Raw genomic sequence first — 26,244 nt, forward strand, 5'->3', positions numbered from 1 at the left:
GTGTATTGTTGGTTGCTATAGACCTGGGGATCCAGAAGAAGAAGTGAGTGAAATGCATCAGCAGATTAGCACAATGAGTACAGGCCAAGCAATTATCATGGAATACTTCAACTATGGTGATAGACATTGGAGGAAATGGCACATGGCAAAATGGAAATGGAATTTATACAGTCACTAAGGAATACTTACCTGAAACAGCATGTGATGGAAGAACCCAGAGATTTGAGAGTGTTGGATCTGGTAATAGTATCAGAAATCTATCTATAACTGCAGTAGCTACTCTACCACCAATCGAGGAAAGCAAAGATGCAGTCTTGTCCAGGAAGAGTGCTCAACATGTGGAAATTTCAGTGAAGAAAGGGTTTATGTGGAACTACAAAGCTAGCAATTAAGACAAACATAGGATGCAATTTGGGAGTGCCATGGCATAAGAAACTACATGAAATAAATAACATTACTGCATGGGAAGTGCATGTTCGAGGATTGTCTGAGCAAGGCAATACCAAGAGTGCATACCCAGGTCAGGAGAATAAACTGAGTAGGGATTAAGTGGATGACTAACAATATAAAGCAAGGGCTGCAAAAAAGAAAGCATTGTGGAAGGAATATAAACAAGGTAATAAGTATGCACATGAGCAGTATGAAGCACAAGCAAGAAGGGAAACTAGTACGGTAGGGAAAGCTAAATCAGATTTCAAGAGAAAATTACCTAAGCAGGCCAAAGTAAATCCAAAAGAGATTTTTTTCTCAATGTTACAAGTAAGAGAATGATTATGGAAAGATAACTTTACTCAGTGATGATGGCAGGAAAGTGACAGAAGCAGAAGAAATAGTTTAGTTACTAAGTGATCACTTTGCAAGGGTGTATCATCTAGGCAGTGACTTTGCAGTTACTGAAGTGACAGAGACTGATGTGAACATTGAGATAGATGAACTGAAGGTACTCAGTGTATTGAAAAATATCAATGTGAATACAGCAGTCAGCCTGGACGGTATGACAGTTTGTGTGCTAGAAGAATGTGCAAGTGAAATGAGAATGTCTCTGACAAAGCTGCTTTATCCAAGTCTCAGCTCTCACACATTTCCAAGGGAGTGGAAAGAGAGTAAGATAGTTCCATTACATATAAGTTGTTCCACAACAGAATATGCAAATTATAGACCAATGTCATCAAAGACAGGACTGGAGCATTACTAACAGAGTTGGAAATCAAAAACAGATGGAAAGAATACTGTGAGGAACTGTACAATAGAGATGATAAAGAAAATGTGAAGCAGCCCTCTCATCAGGAAAATTTTGATTTGGAATCTCCACCACTTAAGCTTGAATTTGAAAGAGCAGTTAAGCAGTTTAACAGCAATAAGGACTCAGGTGTAGATAGAATCCCAGCAGAGTTAATTAAGGCTACAGGGGATGGAGGGATATGAGTGTTTCATATTGAGTGATTAATTACAAGAATATGGGAGACGGGATCAGGCCTAGAGACTGGAAGAAGTCTGTTTTCATATCACTGCATAAGAGGAAAATATGAAGTTGTGCAAGAACTATACAACTATTAGTTTAATATCTCATACAAGCAAAATATTATTGAAGATCATGCTAAATAGGATTGAGGCAGAGATTCCCAACAAATAAGCAGGTTTTAGGAAAGGTAAAAGATCAGATCCTTTGCCTGATGTGAAGAATTACTGTTCAGAAGATGTTGGAAGAAGATTAGGAATGGCTAAAACAACAGTCAGAGACTACTAAATACTGGAAGGATATATCTATCTCCACGGGAACAAAGTTGAGGATTTTGGATGCAGCTGTTTTTCCAACAGCAACTTATGAATGTGAGACTGGGAACCTAAAGAAGTCAGATAAGAAAAGGATAGCTGCTTTTGAAATGTGGTTACAGAAGGCTGTTGAGGATATCATTAAACTGAAAAGTGGACAAATGAAAGGGTGCTAAGAAAGTTAAAATACTTTGGATACACTGAGAGGATGGAAGGAGAACTTCTCAAAACAGTAACAGAAGGTAATGTTCCAGGAAAAGGAGGAAGGGGGAGACCATCAATGAGATGAATGAATGGATGGTATTGTCTGAAGTGACTGATCTTCAGAGACTTGAAGACTCCAAAAAGCATACAACAGGACTGCATAGCGAGGTCTGGGGTGTGGCACATCACCGAGCATCTGAATGACCATATGGCATCTCTTAATGTCAAGTGAAATGGATGGATGGAAGATTCAACATCCACAATTCAGAATAGCTTCCCTTCTCAAACTTTTTACTTTCTCCAAGTTGGTAAAGAAGCCAAATTATTTGCTCTCAGTACTGATTTAACACAAATTGTTCATCAACCTACAGAATTCCAGATAATTCTCATCACTACAACCTTGAACTTTTTCTTAACCAGCTCTCCCTCCAAGTACACCACTGATGTTAGCTCTCCTATTTGTCAGTCTGACATGACCTTGCTCATATTTCCTTTTCTTCAGATCATCCTTTTAAATCATTTTCAGCCTTATATCCCAGATTGCAATGTTACCAATTTCTATGATCTCATTATTGTTTTTGCTCTTCTGATCTTAGCTTCTACTGTGTTCTAATAACAAATTATTAGATTAGATCCAAACTGTGATTCTCCAACTGTGCTAAAATAATCCAAGCCAAAATTCAGCATATGTACAACATATCCAGTAAAAAACTGCAGCCTCTCATGCAACTTACACTATAACTCATAAAAACTGTACATTCAACAAATACACTAGCCTTGTTTCTTGTCCAAATGGCAGTCCAAGCTTCAGCTCTCTTGCCAAGGCTGTGGAATGAATGTGTGTTTCCATGTTTTCAAATCCTGATGGTATACTGATATAATCTTGAGATAAGGCAGACCTCTTGCCATCATTCCCCCCTCCCCAAAAAAAAAACTCTTGTATTGACAACCAAGACAGATCTCCTCCCACTAAAGCACAAATTATCAACAGAATGATTCCTCTTGATACCTGATAATATTCCTCCAGTTGTATTAAACTTTGTGCACCAAAACTTACACCCATATTATATGATCTCTTCAAGTAGTCAAACACCTAGCATCTACCCAACTGCTTGGAAGCAAGCTTTGATTCAGCTTGTTCCCAAAAAAAGTACTATTAGGCCTGATATTAGAAATGGATGTTGGAAGTTTATTTTCCACTTGGTTACAGACTATAATAAATTTAGTTTAATCCTTTATTCAAGTGTATGCAAACAAAGTTTGCACCTGAAGTATCTTCAGGATTCAGGCAACTTGTAGTAAAGGTGGACCAAGCTCTCATCACTCCTTGTCTCAGTATCTACTATAATGCTATGCATTAAGGGAAGGGCCACTACCCAGACCACTTTCGACCTTTATTGAGGTCTCGTCAGTGGGGGCCAGACCCAGAATTGTGATACTAAGGCAGAAGCAATGGAGAGGTCATATTTACTTATACGAGTTGCCAAAACGTGTACCATCTTATTTTTAAATTACTCTGAATTTAGAGAAAGATGCTGGAAGTTTATTTTCCACTTAGTTAGACTTTATTTTCCACTTGGTTATAATAAATTTAGTTTAATCCTTTATCCAAGTGTATGCAAACAAAGTTTGCACCTGAAGTATCTTCAGGACTGAGGAAACTCGCAGTAAAGGTGGACCAAGCGCTCATCACTCCTTGTCTCAGTCCTGAGGATACTTCAGGTGCAAACTTTATTTGCATACACTTGAATAAAGGATTAAACTAAATTTATTATAGTCTAACCAAGTGGAAAATAAACTTCCAACATCTTTCTCTAAATCCAGAGTAATTTAACAATAAGGTGGTACACTGTTTGGCAACTCGTATAAGTAAATATGACCTCTCCATTGCTTCTGCCTTAGTATCACCAATTCTGGGTCTGGCTCCCACTGATGAGACCTCAATAAAGGTCGAAACAGGTCTAGGTAGTGGCCCTTCCCTTAATGCATAGCATTATACATGTCTGCAAGGAGATGTGCTTTGCATTATGGGAGATACTGAGACAAGGAGGGATGAGACCTTGGTCCACCTTTACTACGAGGTGCCTCAGTCCTGAAGATACTTCCGGCGCAAACTTTGTTTGCATACACCTGGATAAAGGATTAAACTAAATTTATTATTAGAATTGGATATGTGAAACTTAGCTCTTTGCATTATGCAAATGATATTGTACTCCTAAACACATCGAGTGCAAGTTTTCAGGATTCTCTAAACTGAATAACAGCTGTAGCAAATATGGCATGAAAATCAGCAATAAGAAATACCAAACACCTAAAAAAAATAGGCAGAAACACTCAACTACATTCTGAATAATGAGTCTATAGATCACAAAATATTTCAGCTATTTAGGCAGTGTTTTTAGTGGAGATGGCAAGTGAAATATGGAAATAGACAAGAGGATAACCAAAGCTAGTATGGTGGGTAGCGAGCTGAACAAATATATATGGAATAAGAAAGAAATTTGTGAAAGCACCAAACTAGCAATATACAAGACAGTGTTCAAACCAGTTTTAAGTAGTTATGGATCTGAGAATTGGGTTAGAAATAAAGCACTTGTTCACTAGAGACCACAGAGAGAGATTTAACATTCAAAAATGTGTCAGCAAAGTTAATCTAAGGTGGTATTGGTCACTTAAATGGAATGGGTAAGGAAAGGTTAGCAAAACAGGTATTTGATGCCAAGATGGTAGGAAAGAAACCCATAGTAATACCAAGATCTAGGTGGATTCAGTCAGAAGTGCCTTAGAAGCATGAAATGTTAGATGTGACAATATTGGAGTGCTCACAAGACTGACTGGAGGGTAACTGTTGATAAGAGATTAATAATAATATAAAATTAATCATGTAGCACTGCCACAGTAACTTGAACATCCCTCGAGGAAACTAATGATGACGTTATTTCATGTTTCTAAAGTACTTGTTCTGCAATCAAGATAATCATGTAACTTGGCCAGAAACCGAAATAAATTTCATAAGGTGAATCCAGTAAATACTTTATATAATACAATGATGGTACATAAAAATTTTCAGAAAATCAAAGCAAATATTGATGGGGATGGGAACCCTGCACAAATTTTCAAAAAGGAAAGGATATCTTAATATTCTTTAAGTTTTTCAACACTATAGTAATAAACCCTTTTCCTATCATTACAATATTTCATAAATAGATAAGATATTTTCAACTATTTATGAAATACTGTAATGATAAAATTCAGGAGAAATTTAGTTTAATTCCAACTGAAAATTATGCAAACATTCCATGTCATCTTTTCAAATGACTCCAGGCCTCTTAAATGTCGACTAGTCTTAACAGTCCTTGAGCATTTAATTGCCTATATTTCCTAATGAAAGATTGAATTACTGTTGCAAAGTTTCCATGCAACAAACCAATTATTTAATAAATATATCTTATAAAAAAACATTCATCTGCAAAAGAGAGGTAAAATAGAAAATCCCAATCCCCGCCCCTAATAAATTTGGATATATTTTTCAGCAATTTCATAACGCATCATAAACAGTGATGAAACAGTAATTTGACAGGCTACCTCATAGTTATTACCTAATAATTATCTTTTTATAATTTAGGAAAAAAGTAATATCATGTTTATGGTTACTGGATATTGTATCACTTAAAACTGGATGCACAGCTCACCTTCCAGCTTCTTTCCAAAGAACTACTTTCTATATTCCACTGATTTATTAAGCCATTTTTTGTTACAGTTAATAATATTCTGTCATCTGGACTTAAAGCAAAAGTTGTCAGCTCGCTGTCATCTTCCTAAAAATATAAGCAATAAATAAGTGAAAGCAGAGAAACTGAATTTTATTTTATAGTGTAATTTATTTTCTTAATTATTAATTCTTACAAGACTGTAAATTTTTTGATCCATTTGACAACATATTTCAGACTTAGTAGGCAGATCATTATCAGAGGCAATAACTGAAGTAGGGTAATATTTATATACAACACTTGTTTATTATTATGATTGGGTATGACTATTTCTATTATACTATGTCTTAAGCTTAAGTGCTGGGTGAATTCATGTTAGATATAGACTTAAGAGAATAAAAACATTAACAGATAAGAAATCAAAACAATGTTTAATGCTTCTGACATTTTGTCTAAGTCACAGACACACTGTTCGGAGAGCATAATATAAAACTGTAATATACACACACAGAAACAACACAAAACAAAGTGAAACTTGGTAGGTATAAGTCTAGGTTCCTAATTAGGTGGATCCTCTATGAGTGCCACTTAGAAATTTAAGTTGTAACATGGAATCCCTAAGAATTAATGTTCACATATTTTGCAAAGTTTAATTCATCCATATTTATTTAAATTATTTGTTTTTAAGAGCAGCTGCAGATTCTAGAAAGTCTTACACTTCTACACTTGTTGCATGGAGAATGATGAATTATTTTTTTTTTCTATTTGAATCTGTATGTAGTATCCAAAGCATGATCTGCAAGACCTGAGTGATAGTCATGATTATAAACAGGGCTCCAAAAATCCACCTGCCACAAGTGAGTAAACAGGGACATGAGGAAGTAAATTTTCAGCCTCATTCTAAATGTATTTAATATATATATATATATATATATATATATATGTATGTAGAAAGTATTTTACCTTGGGTATAATAAATGTTAAAGATACCAAGCTATTTTAAACCTGGTTTTACTCCATTTCCCAAGTAAGCAAACGGACAAACAAGTCAAGTTTGCGCCTGCAAGTGTTGCAAGTCTAGCTGACCCTGCACGTAGTGCAAGACCAAGTCAACTCTTGGTAAAAGTAGAATAAGCTCTGATCACTAATCTTGATATTTACCTTTAATGCAAAGCACATCTCCTGGAGGAGATGTATGATGCTTTGTATTAAAAGCAAGGGGCCACTATCCAGACCGATTTCGACCTTATTGAGGTCTCATCAGTGGGAGCAAGGCTAGAAATACCAAGATTTTAGTGATACAGAGCTTATAAGTATTTTACCAGAACAAGTTACCATAAGGTGTTTTAACCTTATTAAATAAAAATCTCAGGAGGAGATATAAATGTAGAAAGTATTTGTGATCAGAGCTTATTCTACTTTCACCATGAGTTGCCTTGGTCTTGCACTACGTGCAGGGTCAGGTAGACTTGCAACACTTGCAGGTGCAAACTTGACTTGTTTGTCTGTTTGCTTACTTGGGAAATGGAATAAAACCAGGTTTAAAATAGCTTGGTATCTTTAACATTTATTATACCCAAGGTAAAATACTTTCTACATTTATATCTCCTCCTGAGATTTTTATTTAATAAGGTTAAAACACCTTATGGTAACTTGTTCGGTAAAATACTTATAAGCTCTGTATTACTAAAATCGTGGTATTTCTAGCCTGGCTCCCACTGATGAGGCCTCAATAAAGGTCGAAACCAGTCTGGGTAGTGGCCCCTTGCCTTTAATACAAAGCATCATACATCTCTTCCAGGAGATGTGCTTTGCATTAAGGGTAAATATTAAGATTAGTGATCAGAGCTTATTCTACTTTTACAATGAGTTGCCTTGCACTATGTGCAGGGTCAGCTAGACTTGCAACACTTGCAGCCGCAAACTTGACTTGTTTGTCTGTTTGCTTACTTGGGAAATGGAGTAAAACCAGGTTTAAAATAGCTTGGCATCTTTAACATTTATTATACCCAAGGTAAAATACTTTCTACCTTTATATCTCCTCCTGAGATTTTTATTTAATAAGGTTAAAACATCTTATGGTAACTTGTTCTGGTAAAATACTTATAAACTCTGTATTACTAAAATCTTGGTATTTCTAGCCTGGCTCGCACTGATGAGACCTCAATAAAGGTCGTCAAACTGGTCTGGGTAGTGGCCGCCCCTTGCCTTTAATACAAAGCATCATACATCTCCTCCAGGAGATGTGCTTTGCATTAAGGGTAAATATTAAGATTGGTGATCAGAGCTTATTCTACTTTTACCATGAGTTGCCTTGGTCTTGCACTACGTGCAGGATCAGCTAGACTTGCAACACTTGCAGGCGCAAACTTGACTTGCTTGTCTGTTTGCTTACTTGGGAAATGGAGTAAAACCAGGTTTAAAATAGCTTGGTATCTTCAACATATATATATATATATATATATATATATATATATATATATATGAAAAGTTTTTTACCTTGGGTATAATATACGTTAAAGATACCAAGTAATTTTATAACCTTGGTTTTAATCCTTTTTCCCAAGTAAGCAAACAGACAAGTCAGTCAAGTTTGCGCCTGAACGTGGTTCAAGACTTTTGCACCACCATAAAAAAAAAGGAATTTTTTATGGTGGTTTTCCCACCTTGGGAAAAAGGATTAAAACCAAGGTTATAGAATTACTTGGTATCTTTAACATATATATATATATATATTTGCATAATTTCACTAAAGAAAAAAACTCATTCACTGTCAAATTATTTGATCATAGGAGGCTACCAATGAATTTATTAAAAAAGTTTTCTTTTCAGAGACTTCTTGGAAATAAAATTTCTAGATCTGAAATCCTTAATTGAAAACTACAGCATTCACTTTTGAAGAATTGCCAAAATAGTTACAATTTTAGTTGATAGCTTTATCTAAAAGTCAGAACATAATCCAATCATAATTTCCGAACTTTTTTTTATCTATATGAAAGACTGCATAAATATCTGCTTTCGAGGTTACAAAAATCTCAAATCAGGAATATTACACGGTTCTTTTCACAAAATTTTACATAACAAAAATGCATTTTAATACTTTAATAAAATTCAAGTTTTAAGGTGTAAAATCTCGATGTAGCTTAAAAATATCAAAGCGCTTTACAGCGATTTTTTACACAGGTCAAGTCCCATGAGAACTGTAAATAACCTTGGTTGTTTCTATGTATGTTTTGCAAAATATTAATGTAGTTAACCCTGTGGGAAGTGAATGTATTTATTGTTTTAATGTCAATTACTAGTTTTGTATATAAGAGTTGCTTACTGTGCTAACACCTTTAAAGATAGTATCTAAGAGTGCCGCTAAGTTTAGAGACATTTCCGCAGCCCCGAAAGGAGAAGCAAAGTATCAAAGAGGTCTGTTAGTTTTAGAGACAAGTTTCTGCGCCCGGCAAAATACGATCAAAAGATTGCACAGGGAGAACAAAGAGCGGGTTAAAAAAGGGGCTTCCCGGTTCCAGTTGCCAGAAGGGAGGAGCTTCCAGACGTTGTCGAAGGAGGAAAGGCTTCCAGATGCCAGAGAGAGGGATCACGGTTGAGAGTTGGCAGCAGTTTCAGTTTCTTGGAGGCAGAGGTCGCCCAGGCATTTTCAGCGAGCCAAAGCAGAGGAGAAAAGGCGATGTAAATTACCCAAAGTAACTTCGCTTGGAAGATTTTCTTTTTCACCGTGGAAGAACAACCTTTTGCCGGTCGCAGTCCACAGCCCATTATTTTCCCAATGAGATATTACTGAAGCCAGACATTCCTGAGGAAGCTCAAGATCTGAGATGAAAGAAATACCATAAGACTGTAGTGAAAGACTTTTGACTGAATGTGCGATGCAGAGTCTTTTGTAAGTTCAAACCTTTTGTATATTCCCTCTAATAGTAGGTTGTATATGGACTTTTAAGAGACTGTTCAATAGTAGTAAGAAGTGTCATTAAGATAATCGATTGGCATATTGGAAGCTGATATAAAAATTGTAAAGATAACTTAACAGAGAGTTAGCTAACCTCTTTGCAAGTAAACTAGAAGTTTAATAAGTTGAATTAGTAAGCGGAGACTAAATAAGATTGTGAGTTAAAGAAGTTAATTAGCGTTAAAGTAAATAGGTCATAATTTATGCTAAAGATTTTATAAATGGATAGAGAAAACAATCTCCCTATTGTTTAGTTCATGTATAATTTGTAAATAAAATGTGTTTTAATTATTTGTTAAAAGAGTGCTGCCTGATCTTTTATTTTACAACTGCTCTGTTCTTAAATAAATTGGACTTGTGAGTGGGAAATAATGTAAAGCAATAAAAATGCAGTTCAGTTATGAACCACGACTGTTAAAGTAAACATTGATAAAAGAAACATCGCTCGTGAGGGAGAAGGAAATCTACCGGAAGTTTTATTTAGTCTTTTGCCTATTAAATGATATATTGGTAGTGCAGTCTGACAAATAAATTTCCAGTATTCATAGGCATTTGACTAGTAAATATGGAAGGTGGATAATCACAGTACGCAGTACAGTAAATGAGAAAGGAGAAGAGAGAAAAAGCGCTTTAGAGTAAAGTTATAAAGAATTAGGAACAGAGTAATGATAAAGAGATAGTACATATATAGGTAGAAAAAATAATATCCGTTTACAATGAACCAGACAGTAAGAGATATTACAAAGGTTTTGGCTATGATGTCTAAAGACCTAAGAAAAGTTCTGGACAAGCTATAAAAACCATAAATTATATTAAAGGCCATCCTCTAAATGCCAGACTTTTCTCTCAACTTTGCGAAGAAATGGGAAATATCATAGAAAACTTCTTTTCTATACCGATGTTCATTGGCTTTCTCGTGTAAAAGTCTTTACTCATTTATTTGAACTTAAAAATAAACTACAAGTTTTTCTTGATGAAAATTTTAAATTGGAAAAAAAAAAAAAAAAAAAAAAAACATAATTGGAAAATTGCTCAGTCAATTAGCATAACTGGCAGATATATTTACTGTATTTTATAATCTTAATTTGTCTTTACAAGGCAAGGAAGTTTCTATATTTCATGTCCAAGATAAAGTGAACGCCACATTGGCAAAGATGAAGTTATGTCAAAAGCAGGTTGATAATGGAGAATTTGATGTGTTTCCATCTCTTCATGAATTGCTTGCAAGTTCAAATGAACAAACTGATGATGTGAAAATTACTATCATGCAGCATTTACAAAGCTTTGAAATGAATACAGAAAAGTATTTCCCTGAATTGGACATTAATATTGAGTGGATAAGATACTCTTTCGATATCAACAAATCTTTGCCAAAGGGTCTGTCGCCAACAGCAAAAGAACAAATTTTACAATCAGCTTCTGATCTTTCCTAAAAAATAAATACAATGAGAATATGTTATCATCATTTTGGCTACAAATACAGAATGAATTTCCTGAATTAATGGATAAAGCTTTCAGGTTCATATTTCCATTTCCAAGTTCATATCTGTGCGAAGTTGGATTTTCGGCCCTTGTAGATATTAAGATGAATAACTGCATTAGAGATGTCGAACTGCATCTGAGATTGAATTTAACAACTGCAGAGCTAAATTTTGCTGAAATTTTATCCCACCATAAACAATTTCACTCCTCTCATTGATGAAAAATTATTTAAATTAAGTTAAAATTTATAGTATCTTTATAAATTTTGTTCTATTAAAAATAATCACATTTTTTGTTTACATGTCATCTAAATTCAAATAAAATAGATATTTACAATGAAATATACTTTTTATTTTATTTATTTATTATTATTATTTTGATAAGGAGATACTTTGTAATAATGAAAATTTAAGAAGGGGTACATAGATATCTGAAGTTAGAGACACTACTGTAAAAGAAAAACCTCTGCTTACCACAATTGGCTCAAGGTCAGAACTCCAGCTTCCCTCTCTGATTGTACTGCAGCCTACAACAGTTGTAAAAGAATCATCACCGAATTCAAGTCAGACTTTGAAAGGGCCATATGCTGCAAAATTGCCTACTTACCAAATGGTAGTTGCTCCTTCTGGTCTGTTGCCAAGGCCATTGGGCACAACGTCTGTCCACCCAGGTTTCCCCCCCCCCCTCCATTCTCACATCCAGATGGTAATATAGCCACCTCACCAAAAGACAAGGCCAAGTTACTTCCATAACTGTTCTCTTCCAATTCCTGCATCGATGACCTGTGCAAAGATCCCTCCACTCCACCAAGAGCAGCACTTTTCATGTCATCTATAGTCTTCCAAAAAAAAAAAAAAAGAAATCCGAAGAATCTTAACAACCTGAACACAAACAAGGCAACTGGTCCTGATGGTATCCCACCTATTGTGTTAAAAAATTGTATCCCAGAACTATTGCCTCTTTAGTCTATTCTATTCAATAGGTATATACCCCTACAACATGGAAACAGGTTCACATAGAGCCCATCCCAAAGAAAGGTAATAAAAGTCAACCAATGAACTACTGTCCAATTGCAATCACTTCTGTTCTCTCAAAAATTATGGAGTAGGTCATCAACAACCAACTCTTGTACTATCTAGAGACATACCAACTAATCATTGACCAGCAATAATTCCGCACATCACTAGCGATCTACAGCTGATCTTCTTGCTTTCACCACTCACCTATGGACTCACGCTATGAATAAATATGGAGAAACTCACATGGTTGCCCTCAACATTTCAAAGGCATTTGATTGGGTTTGGTACAGAGGCCTATTCATCAAACTGCCATCCTATGGTCTGCCTTCCCCACTCTGCAACAGGATCACCAACTTTCTCACTGGTCGCTCATGGTGGATGGCTTACTCTCCTCAGATTTTTCCACCGATACATGAGTACCCAAGGTTTCTGTTCTTTCACCAAATTGTCTTTCTCTTGTATATAAATAACCTGCTCTCACAGACTTCCAATCCTATCCATAGCTCTCCTGATGACAATACACTCTGGTCCTCCTTTTCATTTTTAAGAGCTACCATGACCAGGGACCTGAATTCAGATCTCTCAGCTATATCCCAATGGGACAAGGACAAACTTGTAAACTTCAATGCCACCAAAACTCAGTTGTCTGATCTCTCGCAAGAAAGAGCTCGAATCCCTCCCCCCACCACCACCACACTTACCTTCAGTAATTCAGAAGAGATATCCAAAGGATCAGATTTCTCTTCTTGGATTGACTTGCACCTCTGATCTTTCCTGGCACAACCACATCTCAATAATAGCTTCTGAAGCTGCCAAAAAAAAAAATATTGCTCCCTTATTTGTGGTGGTGCACCAAAATCCTCTCTAGGATTGCTCAATTCTATACAGAAGAGGGCGATCTGGCTAATTAAAGATCCCTCCCTTCACAAACCCACTTCAATCCTCTCTCACAGATCATTAAAAGTACACCAAAAAACTTGTACTTTTTCGCACAAGACACTACTTCACACCTGCTATACAAAACCCAAATCTGCCCAGTTATGGAATATTGCTCCTGTTGGGACAGTGCACCAAAATCCTCTCTATTGCTTGATTCTATCCAGAAGAGGGCAATCTGGCTAATTAATGATTCCTCTTTCTCTTTCTCAGAGATGTTCAGTTTCTCCCTTATGCCTCTTCTACAGATACTTTCAGGGACAGCTCTGCTGAATTGGCCACCATTATTCCTCCACTCTTCTCCAAAATCATTAAAAAAAGAGCCATTGCTTACTAACACCCTTTTACAGTCCATCTTATAACTCACCGAACTAACTTCACTGCCTCCTCTTTTATTCCATCTCCTTCTGTTCTTTGTAACAGCCTCAGCTGTTCAAGCAAAATGTGAACAGACTACTGCTTTCTTTTATTCCACACATGGCACCAGTGTGCTATAGGTCTTGTGGCCTTTCATGTGTGGACCAGATATATAAGATATTAAAAAAATGCTTTTTGCATATATATAAAAATGCTAAGTTCTTACATTTTATGATGGCATATGACATAGGTGCTTCCAGTCAAACTAAAATATCAGCTGTTGAGTGATATTTATGGAAGCCAGTGTTCTAGAAAAAAGATTTTTTCCAAAACCCATAAAAGATGAGAGTTAACTAATTTTTCCAGAATCTTTCAAAAGCAGCTAGTTGTTTAAGAAACTGGACAATAGTTTAATGGGGATTTTGGATCTTTCCTTGGTAGGAATGTCAAAAACAATTGCCTTTTTTGCTTAAGTATCTGGGAAACGTTTTCTCACAGAATATTCTGCTGAACAATATGGTAAATGGTCCTTGGCAGTTGATGACAAGTGTCTGATCCTTTTATAATGGATATCACCTGGTTCAACTGCTGTACATTTTTGGCAAGACACCTGTGGGGAAATAAGAAGATACTGCTGATGTTTTAGCAAAATGCAACCAGAAGGTGTCAGCAATTCCTGTTTGGGACAGACTGTGCATCCATTATGTTCAAGGATGGAGAGTTTGTGGGTGGTATACCTGCCCATCATTTTTTAGATTTTTCCCAGACATGTTTTCTATTGGTTGCACTTGTTATGGAAAATGTGTACTGGATCCAGGGTTTCTTTTTCCTCTAATGATGAATGTATCTAACACGGACTTAGGTACATTTGAAAGGCAATAAGGTTTGTTGTTGTGAAGTACCTGTAGAAGATTATCAAAGTTTTCTTGTGTGTTTCGTTGGCTGCTGTGCTATCAGTGTTCCACCACAGTTTAGGGAAATGTGGAAACCAACTATATCTTGTGGGAATTTCAGTTGTAGCAATTTGTTTAATACACACTGTCACAAGATTTACTGCATCACTGTAAGACATTAGCTGATAATCTCAGAATTAGATTCGGCTAGGCATGAGAAGGTGCCACAGTCTGCTTGCTCAATTTTCAATCATGATATTTATCATGTGCTACATAGTTGCACATGCAAAAAAGTGGATATCATAGGAAAATGACTGCTCCCAAATAAGTTGACTTTGGTTTCCCACTTAAAGAGCAGGAAAATTAAAGATGAACAGACAGAGACTCTCTCAAGATTAGAACATTTTAGGGTTTTCTTCTTACAGTCTTTGTTCTCATGACCATACTTATGACATTTAAGGCATTGCAAAGGGTTCAGGCTTTCAAAACTGACTAATTGGGCAGTTTAGAGAGCCTGCTTTGATAGATGTTGGTAGTTTAGGTGTGACGAAGGTAAGGATGGATCCTGATGGGAACCAGGTGCCAATTCATAGATATGTATATTGTCCCCAATGCAGTCATTCCTTGGTCCACCAACTGTGCAGATCTCTTTGCCTGGAACATCAAGGAGGTCCCACTCATCATCCTCAAGAATAGTGCAAAATTTTGTGTGGGATGGGGGGAAATCTTGATCATCCTGGTATTCCCTCAATGAATGCTGCAAAGAAGATCCTAGGATAGTATTTCTGCTATTTTTTCTAAGAGGATGAATCTCAGTCATATCACTTCTCTTTCTCCTGTATGCTAGGGTCTGCAATCCACAAACTTTCAATCTGTCTTCATAATCCATATTCCACAATCCTGATATCATTTTTAACTCTTTTCTTTGTACTCTGTCCACTGCATCAGAATCACAGGGAAATCAGAAGAACAAAGCTGTGCACAATAGTCCAAGGATCTTATTAAGGCCTTGTAAAGAGGAAAAATTACTTCCTTATACTTTCCATAACAAGGTTTATGTCAGCATTTCAATTATCCACTGAGATATATTTACAACCTTTGCTATATGGCCGGAGATCTTCAACATCCTATCTACTAAAATTCCAAGATCCTTAGCCTGATTGATCATCATCATGATCAAATTCCTGACATTTACCCTCAAGGGATGTACAGGATATGATAGTACTACATGAAGAAAAATTTACATCATTACTAACTATCTACCTACAATTTTCTGCCAAATCAATCTGTTTCATGTCAAAGCTACAACATTGTCAGATCTTATATTTATATACATCTTCTAAGGCACTTTTTACCATATCAATCCACCTATATCTTGGTCTTCCTCTGAGTCTTTTTCCTGCCAACCTGGCAGAAAACACTTCTTTGGCTAATCTTTCCTCATTCATTCTGTTTAAGTGACCATACCACATGAGATTAGCTCTGCTAATGCATTCCTGGATGCTGACAATGTCAAGTTCTTTCCTAATATCCTCATTTTTAATATGATATTGCCATTGATGCCATCTATTCACGCCTCTAATCTTTCTCAGGACTCTCATATCTGCAGTCTCTAGCTTTGGTCAAGTGTTTTACATCTGACCCAGCTCTCAGATCCATAAGTTAAAGTTAGTTTGAACACTGTCTTGTATACAACTAATTTAGTGTTTTCACTAATTTCTCTCTTATTCCATATAAATTTATTCAGTTGACTTCCTACCATACCAGCTTTGTTGACTCTGTTGTCTATTTCCATATTTAATTTACCATCTTCACTAAAAATCATGTCTAAGTAGCTGAAATGTTTTACTTGTTCTATAGGTTCTCCATTCACAATGCAGCTGATATTTTGAATGCTTATGCCTGTTTTCATTATCTTTGTCTTGTTATTGCTGACCTTCATACCATATCTATTACAACAGTTATTCAATTTAGTCAGGAAATCTTGCAGACTTGTAGCAGATTTATTTAGAAGTATAACATCATCTGATTAAAAAAAAAAAGAGCTGACATTAACATTTCCGATTTTGATATCATGTTTAATACCACTTTCCTTCATAATTTGATCCATATAGATAATGAATAACAGAGGGAATAATGTACATCCTTGTCTCACACCAGATTTAACATTAAACCATCTTCCTGTACTTCCTTCAATTCTAACTGCTTGATATAATGACCCACTGACGCCATACAACTGTAGTGTTTTGAATAGCTTCTCTCTTGGCATCTTGACATATGCTTTTTCCAGATCTACAAAACTTAAATACAGATCTTTCTTATATTCCCATGACTGTTCAACTATTTGTTGTAAAGTAAATATCTGATCCTGACAGCTTCTATTTGGCCTGAATCCAGCTTGTTCCTCACTAAGCTTCTCTTCCACAATCCTACTCAACTGTTTCTCAAGTATACTGGCATAAATCTTACCAGGAACACTCAGTATAGAAATACCTCTGTAATTCTTAAAATCAGTTTTATTTCCCTTTTTATATATGGGTACTATGAGAGCTCTACTCCAATCATCTGAAAATCATCCCTCTGTCCAGGCCTTCTGAACTATACAGTGCAGCCACTGTAAGACTTTTATATCTCCATACTTGAGCATTTCTGGTCTAATACCATCTACTCCAGCTGCCTTTCCACATTTCAGACTTTTAATGGCTTTTTCTACTTCAAGCATGGATATGTATTCCTGGTTGCATGCCTGGTCAGTATTTTTTATCACTGTACTGTCATCACTGCTAGTTTCATTTAGCAATTTTTTGAAGTAATTACTCCATACTTCAAGGATATCTTTTTCTCCAGTTTTCATATTACCTTTATCATCTCTAATTCCTTTTACAGCACTTTTTCCTCCATTTCTGAGCTTCTTCAACAATCTCCAGAATATCTTGCCTTGCTCTTTTCTCCAAATTTTCCCAAAATATTTTTGTATGTCTGACAATCATTTCCTACTCTGCTATTTAGATCCCCAACAAGGACCAACTTTTCCTTTTTCATTGTGTCAGTTGCTTTTTCTAAAGCCTCAAAAAATTCCTCCACTTCTACCTTAGTAGAACCTTCTGTGGGACCATAGGCACAAATAAGTCTCATTGTCCAGTTTCCCTTTCTCATATTTGCCCACATTACTCTACTTGAGAGTGACTTCCATTCAAGAAGATTAGCCTCATATTTTGTGTTGAATACTATGGCTACTGCTTCTTTTCCTTGATTGTTATTGCCTGAATATAAGATTTTGTATTTATTGCTCAGAAAGATCTCACCAGTTTTTGTCTTTTTTGTTTCAGTCACCCCTATTATGTCGATCTGGTACTTATCTAATTCCTCAGCTAGCTCCATTTCTTTGCCTTTCAGGCTTCTTACGTTGATAGTACCGATCTTTAACTCTGGTGATGTTGAGTTGGGATGTGCTTTTAGATTTTTTCCAATACGTGACTTTTCGCTGGTCGCCCTGCGAAAACAACAGGGCCTTGTTTAACCGGCCGACGCCCCAGCCGGCATGAAATTTTGTCATGTTGTACCATCATTTTTTATTTTGGTTTAATCAATAAGAATTACAATTTGGTTGGCTAAATCCCAAATTGCCAGCCCATCCTCGTTCGTTTAGCTTCCAGGTAGATACCCAACAGGGTGCACCACGAGAAGGTGAGGATTGGACATTAGGTCAGAAACACTGGTCGGCTCTCCACATTCCTTTAAAGGCTATGTGGAGGTCTCCTCTCAGTTATACAGCTTTGACCCTTAAGCACTTCTTCTATCAAATTCACCAAGATTTTTAATCTATTTAGTGTGAAGTTGAAATTATCAGGCTAATATCTCTGATAAGATGATATTATAGGCCAGGGAATATAGAGAATACTGATTGTGAAATTTTTAGGTAATTTGATTGAGCATGTAAAAAGAAGGTGATCCCGATGGGAGACTTTAATTTCAAGAATATAGAATGGAAGAGAGTGAGTTTGTTCAATTTCTGAGAGATAAATACGCTGGTGTCCAAAACCTAAGGACGAACACCATTTCTGAAGATTACAACCACAAATTCAGATGAATCAGTTTGAAGCAATTTGTATAACTGACAATTTCAAGTAGAAAGCAGGAAAACATTCAAATCACATGCAAAGGGGTCACATGTAGCACTCAACAGGATAAAAAATAAAAGGCTGCACTAAATGAATTAAGTCTGAAGTAAGCTCTTTTTCATGAAGGAATAAAGTTACAAAATTGGATGACTTGTAATGGCTCAAAGACATTATGTAGATGATTTCACGTGACAAAGAATTACTGGAAAGCTTGAAGAAGACTGCAGAATTATTGACACTGACAGAGAATTTGGAAATTCACATAGCATTGTATCCAGGCAATTGGCAGCGTTTCAAAACAATGGAATGTGTTCCATTGGTTTTAAATCGCCCTCGCTCTACGATGAAGTTTGAAGAGAGATTTTTGGTTATAACAGCAAAACGTCATCAACACACCACAGTAGGTCAGCTCCATTGAAGCACAGGTACGTGGATATTTCAACAAATTGTGACAAGGCATCAACAAGTAGGCCTTTACACTAGAAGGCCTTTAGTGTGCATTCCTTTATTCACAGCTCACCAAGAGCACATTTTCAGTGGTGATGTATCCATACAAAATTGGAGAAGACACCAATGGACTAATTTACTCTTTACAGATGAGAGTCATTTTAGTCTTTATAGAAGACACTTGATCTGAGTGAAAGTGGTACTGCTTACCACTGTGAGAATGATCTTGAAAGGGATAGATATGGCAGTGCTGGAGTCATGGTGTTGGAAGGCATTACGTGTACTGGACAAGTTGAGCTATAACTGCAGGAAAAAGGGATTATGACTGGTTAACATATTGCAACAAAGTTCTTCAATGTCATGTTTGATTGCTCTGTGGTGCTGTAGGCAAAGAATTTGTATTTATGGATGACAATGTCACACCACTTCGTACATGAGCAGTGGAGATATTTCTGGAGAGCGAGGATATTAATCGAATCGAACACTCCCCAAATCTCAACCCCACAAAACATGTTTAGGACACAACAGGGAGGCACATTGCTGCTTGAAATTCCCTTCCAAGAAAAAAAAAAAAAAAAAAAACAGTGCCTTATCGATGCCTCAAGAACTCCTGAATCACTTGGTGCTAAACATGGTATGACTTTGAGAGAGCTGCATCACAATTTGGGGTGGACATATTTTGTACTGAAATGTCTCTTCACATAGTTTTCTGTATGCAGTGTATATTAATTCCTTAATTTAAGAAATTTGTAACTTTTGCCAAAAATGTATTGCAATTTAATTTGTACAAAATTTATAACACATCGTTTTGTGTAATATAATTTATTAATATGCTTGGAATAAATGTATGTCCAAATTTGGCTGTAGTCATGAAAATTATTTCATATATAGCAAAATAGTTTGTCTTTATGTTTTGGACACCAATGTATCTTAAGCAGCATGTGACCAAAAAAACTAGAAGTTTTAGTGTTTTGGATTTGGTGATAACTTCACAAAATATAGTTGTTAATGAGGTAATAACACTGGTACCAGTTGGTGAAAATGATCATGAGGTAATTGTTTAGAAAGTCGTGAAACAAGAAAAGAATTATTATTATTATTATTATGCGACACCTCCAAGGAGGCTGAAGACTCATTGAGGGAGGGCAGTTGCCCTCCCTCAATGAGTCTTCAGCTCTCTGAGTCTTCAACTACTCCACAACTCTCTGTCTCCACCACTCAATCCACCAACTACAGTGAATTGCAGCTACCATCATCTACACCAACACCACCACCACTTGTATTTTCACAGACAATCACAAACATCCATGCCCGTGGAGTGATTCAAACCCGCAGCATTTTGGTTGGAGATAAACCACTCGGCCAACCAGGCTGGCAAAAGAAAAGTGCCTTAAGCAGGACTTGTTTTATCTCTGCCACTCATTCGATCAGAGCATGCTCCTGAGTGTTATCGCAATATTAGCACCGCAACTATTCACTAATGCAACAGATAGAGAGTATGTATGAATATATGTGAAATTATAAGGTGGGTGATAATGGGAAACTCTGAAGTTAACTAACATCAATATTGGAAAGATGTGCTCTGCAGAAAAGATGTTGACAGTGCATGGAAATTCATAAGGCAGTATCTGACACAAACAAGGGTTAAACAAGAACAGAGTAGAAGTGAAATGGATGTCAAACAAGCTGCGTTGGAAAAGAAAATGCTATGGATGAGGCACACACCTGGCAGCAATCAGATCCATGAATAGTATAAAGTGCAGGTTTGGAAGGTAACAAGTATGGTAAAGAAAGAAAGAAAGAAAAGCTGCAGTATGAGAAGAGAATGGCAGGTCAGGCCAAGGTTAATTCAAGAAATTATTTTGCTATATGGCTAGCAAGACGAAGAATAATTATGGCAGGTTGAGAGTAGTGGATAACCATGGTAGCAGAGCATGGATAATCATGGTAGCCATTGCAAAGGATATAGTGGAATTACTGAATGACCACTTTATTAGCATATGTCATATTGGTGTAAATAATGCCATGCAACATGTAGAAGGGAGACAAGTATTAGGAGAATTGGATGTGAAAGAATCAGAGGTGTATCAGGTGTTAATTGGGTTAGATGTTAATATGGTTGTGGGAAAGGATGACATATCACTACGAATTTTTTAGGAATGTGCACAACAGTTAGTTATGCTCTTGACATGATTATTTAATGAAAGTCTTGCAGTGGGTAAGATTCCTAAGGAGTAGAAAGAATAGTATGACTACACAAGATAGAGTCTAGGACAGAAGTTTCCAATTATAGACCAGTCTGTATAACTGTAGTTGTAGTCAATGTATTGGAGAGACTGGTTAGGAATAGAATACAATATTGGGTTGATGGATATAGTATTCTTTATGATGGACATTATGGATTTGAAAAGTGTAGGTCTTGTTTTGGCAATTTACTTGTATTTTATGATTAGGTAACGAGTGCATTTGATAGATTATTGCATGATAAGTTGCAATACAAACTGCATAGGATGAGAATAAATAGTACATTTGTTACATGGATTGGCGATTGCCTCTGTCTGAAAAATACCAGCAAGTTCTGTATGATGGTGCAGTATCTCAAAAACAGGTAGGAAACCAGTGGAGTGCTCCAGGGTCCTGTTCTTGGGCCCCCTGCTGTTTAACTTCTTTGTAAATGATATATCATGTGGACTGACTTAGGATCTGCAGCTGTTTGCTGATGATGCTAATTTTGGGAAAATTATAAGTAGCACTGCTGATGTTAAGTCCCTTCAGGAAGATTTCAAAAGGCTTTTGACTATTAAGAATATTTTATAACCCAATCCTTTATTCTCAAATTTATGCAACAGTCTTCCATGCCGTATTCTGTGTATGCTTTAGCAAAGTTCAAAAAAAATCATGACACATCCATTCCCCTAATCTAACTCAACAGCAACTTTATTACAGAATGTGAGCAAGTTGCTCAAACATGACCTTCTCTTAGTAAACCCACATTGTTTATTGCAAACCACAGATTCTGTGTTTAAAGTTTTTACATTTGGTTATATATAAATTAAAGATGCCAAGAAATTATATTCTTGGTTTCATCCTTTATCCAACTATAAGCAAACAAACTTTGCACATGAAGTAACTTCATTACAGGGCAACTCATATACAGAGGCTAATGTGAAGTCATTAGCCTCTATATAATGACTAGTCTATTCAAGGCTATTGAACATCTCATGACATATAATGACTAGTCTATTCAAGGCTATTGAACATCTCATGACATATAATGACTAGTCTATTAAAGGCTAATGAAAGTCTATGACATATAATGACTAGTCTAATAGAGGCTAATGAAAGTCTAATGATTTCACATTATTGTGTGTGCTTACTTACACTTGGATAAAGGATGAAACCAAGAATATAATTTCTTAGTATCTTCAATTCATAGATTCTCTGTTAATTGTGTGTTAAAGCTTAAGTGCTTGAAAAAATTTATGATAGAAGTTTAATGGGGTGAAACAGTACGAGAAAATGATTTAAAATAGTATTAAATACTTCCAATAGCACAAAATATGACTTGTAACACACACACACACATAAAAAGCATCACAAAACTAACTAAAACACGTGGACAAAATATAAAAAGACTAGAGTCCTAACTAAGTGGGGCATCCCTATGGACATCTGTCAGCAGCCTGGGATGTAAATTGGGATCTTGAAGTATTAAGCTGATTTTTAAGAGCAGCAGCAGATTCTAAAAATAGTTTTCCTCTACTAAATTTTTTGTGATGGAACATGATGGTCTTTTTCGAATTGTCAGCTATGCCGATCCCAAGCCCGGATAAAAATATGGGGAACTGAGGTGGTGACATACCTCCCCGTAAGAGGGGCTCCGGCCTTTGAATCACCATATGAAATGAAATGAATGGTCTTTTTCCAATTGATACTGTAAACTGTATCCAAAGCATAGTCTGCAAGGCCAGATAAACCATAATTATGACTGCAAATGTATTTTTTACATTCTTCGATTCAAATGATGGCTGATCTTTCTATCTGTACATAGTATGCTGCCAACTTCCAGGAACAAGGAACTCTATAAATGTACAGTTGGAATTGAGAGGGGAGGAAGTATGTCTTTAATGAAGCAGATATGGGTAGCTAGTTTGAAGTGGGGGTTGAAAGTGGTGCAAAGATTTCATTTCTTTAAGATTCAGCCATAATGTGATTTGATAATCCCAGTCTTGATGGTGAGTAGACTGTTGTTGAATGTAGCATCAGAGAAGGTAGGGTTTCAATAAGCAGGAGTAATTAGTTCACCTGAGGATGAGCATCTAAGAAGGATCATTTGTTTTCTTTTTCTGTATCAACAGTGAAATTAATGTGTGGATGGATGTATATTCATTATGGGGCCAAATTATGTTCTACTTTGTATTCAACAACATTCTGTCACTGATGATGACCCGTAATTTGCATTTAGAAATAATACAGCTTTGAAATAAATATTATTCATTTTTTGTGTTATTTTGTAAATTCAAGAAGTAATCACTTCATGCTCATTCAACAAATGGAGGGCGATTTAATATATTATTTATAATGATAATGTCATAATGTTAAAATAAGTAAGTGTAGCTTGATGCCGGTAAGGAAACGGCCAGATTAATCTTAGAAAGAGATTTGCATAAGAGGAGGATTTGTTAGGTTTGTTTGCACACAAGTTGACACACGAACAGAGAGAGAGCAGTGATGAAAGTTAGTGTTTTCAGTTTCATTCAGAAACACTGCCAGAGCATGGAATGCTGTGGAATATCTTCTCCTCTGCAGAAGAAAATCTGGTTGCAAAAATTCACATTTCAAGACAATGGACATTGTTTTTTCGACACTGCCAGAATTGTCCACCACAAATTTGTTCCTGAGGACACCACAGTGAATGGTTAATATTATTTAGGAGTAATGCATGTGAACATGTCAAGAAAGAACTGTTCCACAACAACAACAACAACAACAGTTGGTTCGTGTTGACGTTCGCACACTGTACACTGCCTGTGAAGCAGTTGATGGCTTCGAAGTTGATCTGTGTGATCGAACATTTCCTCTCTCCCTCCCTCCCGTTCACCAGATTTAGCTCCCAGAAACATTTTCCTCTTCCCAAAGATGGAATGTGCCTTGAAAGGGGAGCCCTTCAGTGATATTGAGGACATTCAATGCGGTGTGACCCAGAGACTGAAGGAGGTTCCAATTCAGGTCTTCCACCATGTTAGTTTTCACAGGCACACTGTGTAAACTAAATGAACTGCTGTAATTTACCATCATTTTCCAATCTGGCAAGTTCACATACCAACAGAATGTTAGCACTCACAGGCAAAAAAAATAAAACACTTCATGTAATTAATTTCCAATTTACAATAATTACTGTTCATTCTCTTTCTCTAACACAGACACACACACACTTCAAATATCTTGCTGAATGATTAGAATTTACATACCTCCTGTAAGGTGACTGCTGCCTTCCCATTTCTTATATCAAGTACCTTGACTGTAGTCTCGCAACAGCAGAATGCATGTTCACCATCATTAGTGAACTAAAATTAAAAAAATGCCTATTAATCAAAAAGAACAAATACATGCAAAAATAAAATGCCCATAAATACATTAGGCAAATGTAAAATTACAAGTTATAAAACAATACAGTATTCAATGAAGTGTACATTGTACATTTCAAACTTCATGAGATGGGTTTGGTTTATGTTTTATTTGCACAAAGACTACAACGATCATATTTCGCCAAAACAAATTTTGCAGCAGTACACAAAGTTTACAGAAAGTTATAAAAAATTAAGTAGAAGAGTATTTACTTATAGACAAAATAAGCAAAAAGGCTATGGCTGCACACAGATAGTGAAAAATACATTAGTAAATAAAAACTATTTCAAACTAAATAAAGGTATATACTAAAATGTACAAGGTTAAGTTATACAGCGTCTTAATATGAATAAAATTACGGCTGCACATAAGGTCAGAGGCCTAAATGGCACACAAAATAATCAAACATATATTAGTACATAAAAGTGTAATGAAAATATGAATAAAACTGTATATGGTTAAACAATACACTATCTACACATAAATAAAATTGCAGCATGGATTACAACAATACACAAGGTTAAAAAGTCACAGCCATTCACAAGTAATCAAAGATAAAATCAATATATATACAAGGGTGGTCTGAAAAGTATCAGCCTAACAATGAAAAAACAAATTTATAATTTCAAAATAATTTTAATTTTCAACATAATTTTCCTCAAGACTAATACATTTTTTCCAGCGATACTCAAGCACCATTATCCCGTCCCTGTAGTGGTTCTCAGTAAGATCTGCAAAATATCCCTCTACAGCTGCAATCACCTCTTGATTCAAAGAATGTAACGCATGTAACGCTGCTGTATAATTACTGCATTCAGGTGGAATATGGTTGTAGATTGTGATATTAGGAAACACAGCAGCACTGCCAATAGAGATCTTGAACGATCAGTATAGATGTGCAACAGAGTGAACTGCTCTGTGGGCATTAAACAGTTGAAGGCAGACAGACAGGGGTGTATGAGACTTCTGTAGTTGACTTAGTGAGAGGTTGCAAGATGGGGTGCAATCCTGGCAAAAGTGGGAGAGGGGTATTGTTTTGTTTCGTACAGGTAGGTTTATTAATGCTAATGCTATAGTTTAATGGGTGCTTAAGGATCAAAGCTGTATAACTGAGAGGAGACCTCCACATAGCCACTAAAGGAATGCGGAGAACCAACCAGGGTTTCTAACCTAATGTCCAATCCTCACCTTCTCGTGGTGCACCCTGTTGGGTATCTACCTGGAAGCTAAAAGAACGAGGATGGGCTGGCAATTTGGGATTTAGCCAACCAAATTGTAATTCTTATTGATTAAACCAAAATAAAAAATTATGGTACAACATGACAAAATTTCATTCATGCCGGCTGGGGCGTCACCCAGTTAAACAAGGCCCCCGTTGTTTTCGCCAGGGAACCAGGGCGAACAGCAAAAAGTCATGTATTGGAAAAAATCTGAAAACACATCCCAACTCAACATCACCAGAGTTAAAGATTCGGTACTATCAATATAAGAAGCCAGAATGGCAAAGAAATGGAGCTAGCTGAGGAATTAGATAAATACCAGATAGACATAATAGGGGTGACTGAAACAAAAAAGACAAAAACTGGTGAGATCTTTCTGAGCAATAAATACAAAATGTATTATTATAATTACAGCTATTTTGCCTGCTTCAGTTTAGGAGTGCCCCCGTTTAGATGTCATTGGCTATTTACTCACGGATTCTTAGGGCATTGTAGA

At 36.2% G+C, this 26,244-nt stretch overlaps 1 protein-coding gene across 4 annotated transcripts in view; it reads right to left on the minus strand.

The window, feature by feature from the left end:
- LOC150099104 (transducin beta-like protein 3) overlaps nucleotides 1–26,244 on the minus strand; it is a 470,278-nt gene that overhangs the window by 375,619 nt on the left and 68,415 nt on the right. For all 4 annotated transcript variants that reach the window (XM_090405846.1, XM_090405845.1, XM_090405844.1 and 1 more), the window contains exons 3-4: nucleotides 24,372–24,467; nucleotides 5,670–5,795 (exon numbers count right to left, since the gene is read on the minus strand). In XM_090405846.1, the coding sequence (XP_090261972.1) occupies nucleotides 5,670–5,795; nucleotides 24,372–24,467 (222 nt within the window). The remainder of the gene's footprint in view (nucleotides 1–5,669; nucleotides 5,796–24,371; nucleotides 24,468–26,244) is intronic.

The sequence above is a fragment of the Typopeltis vanoorti genome, chromosome 15, assembly GCF_054136105.1.
Source record: "Typopeltis vanoorti isolate ZY-2024b chromosome 15, IOZ_Tvanoo_1.0, whole genome shotgun sequence".
NCBI lineage: Eukaryota > Metazoa > Arthropoda > Arachnida > Uropygi > Thelyphonidae > Typopeltis > Typopeltis vanoorti.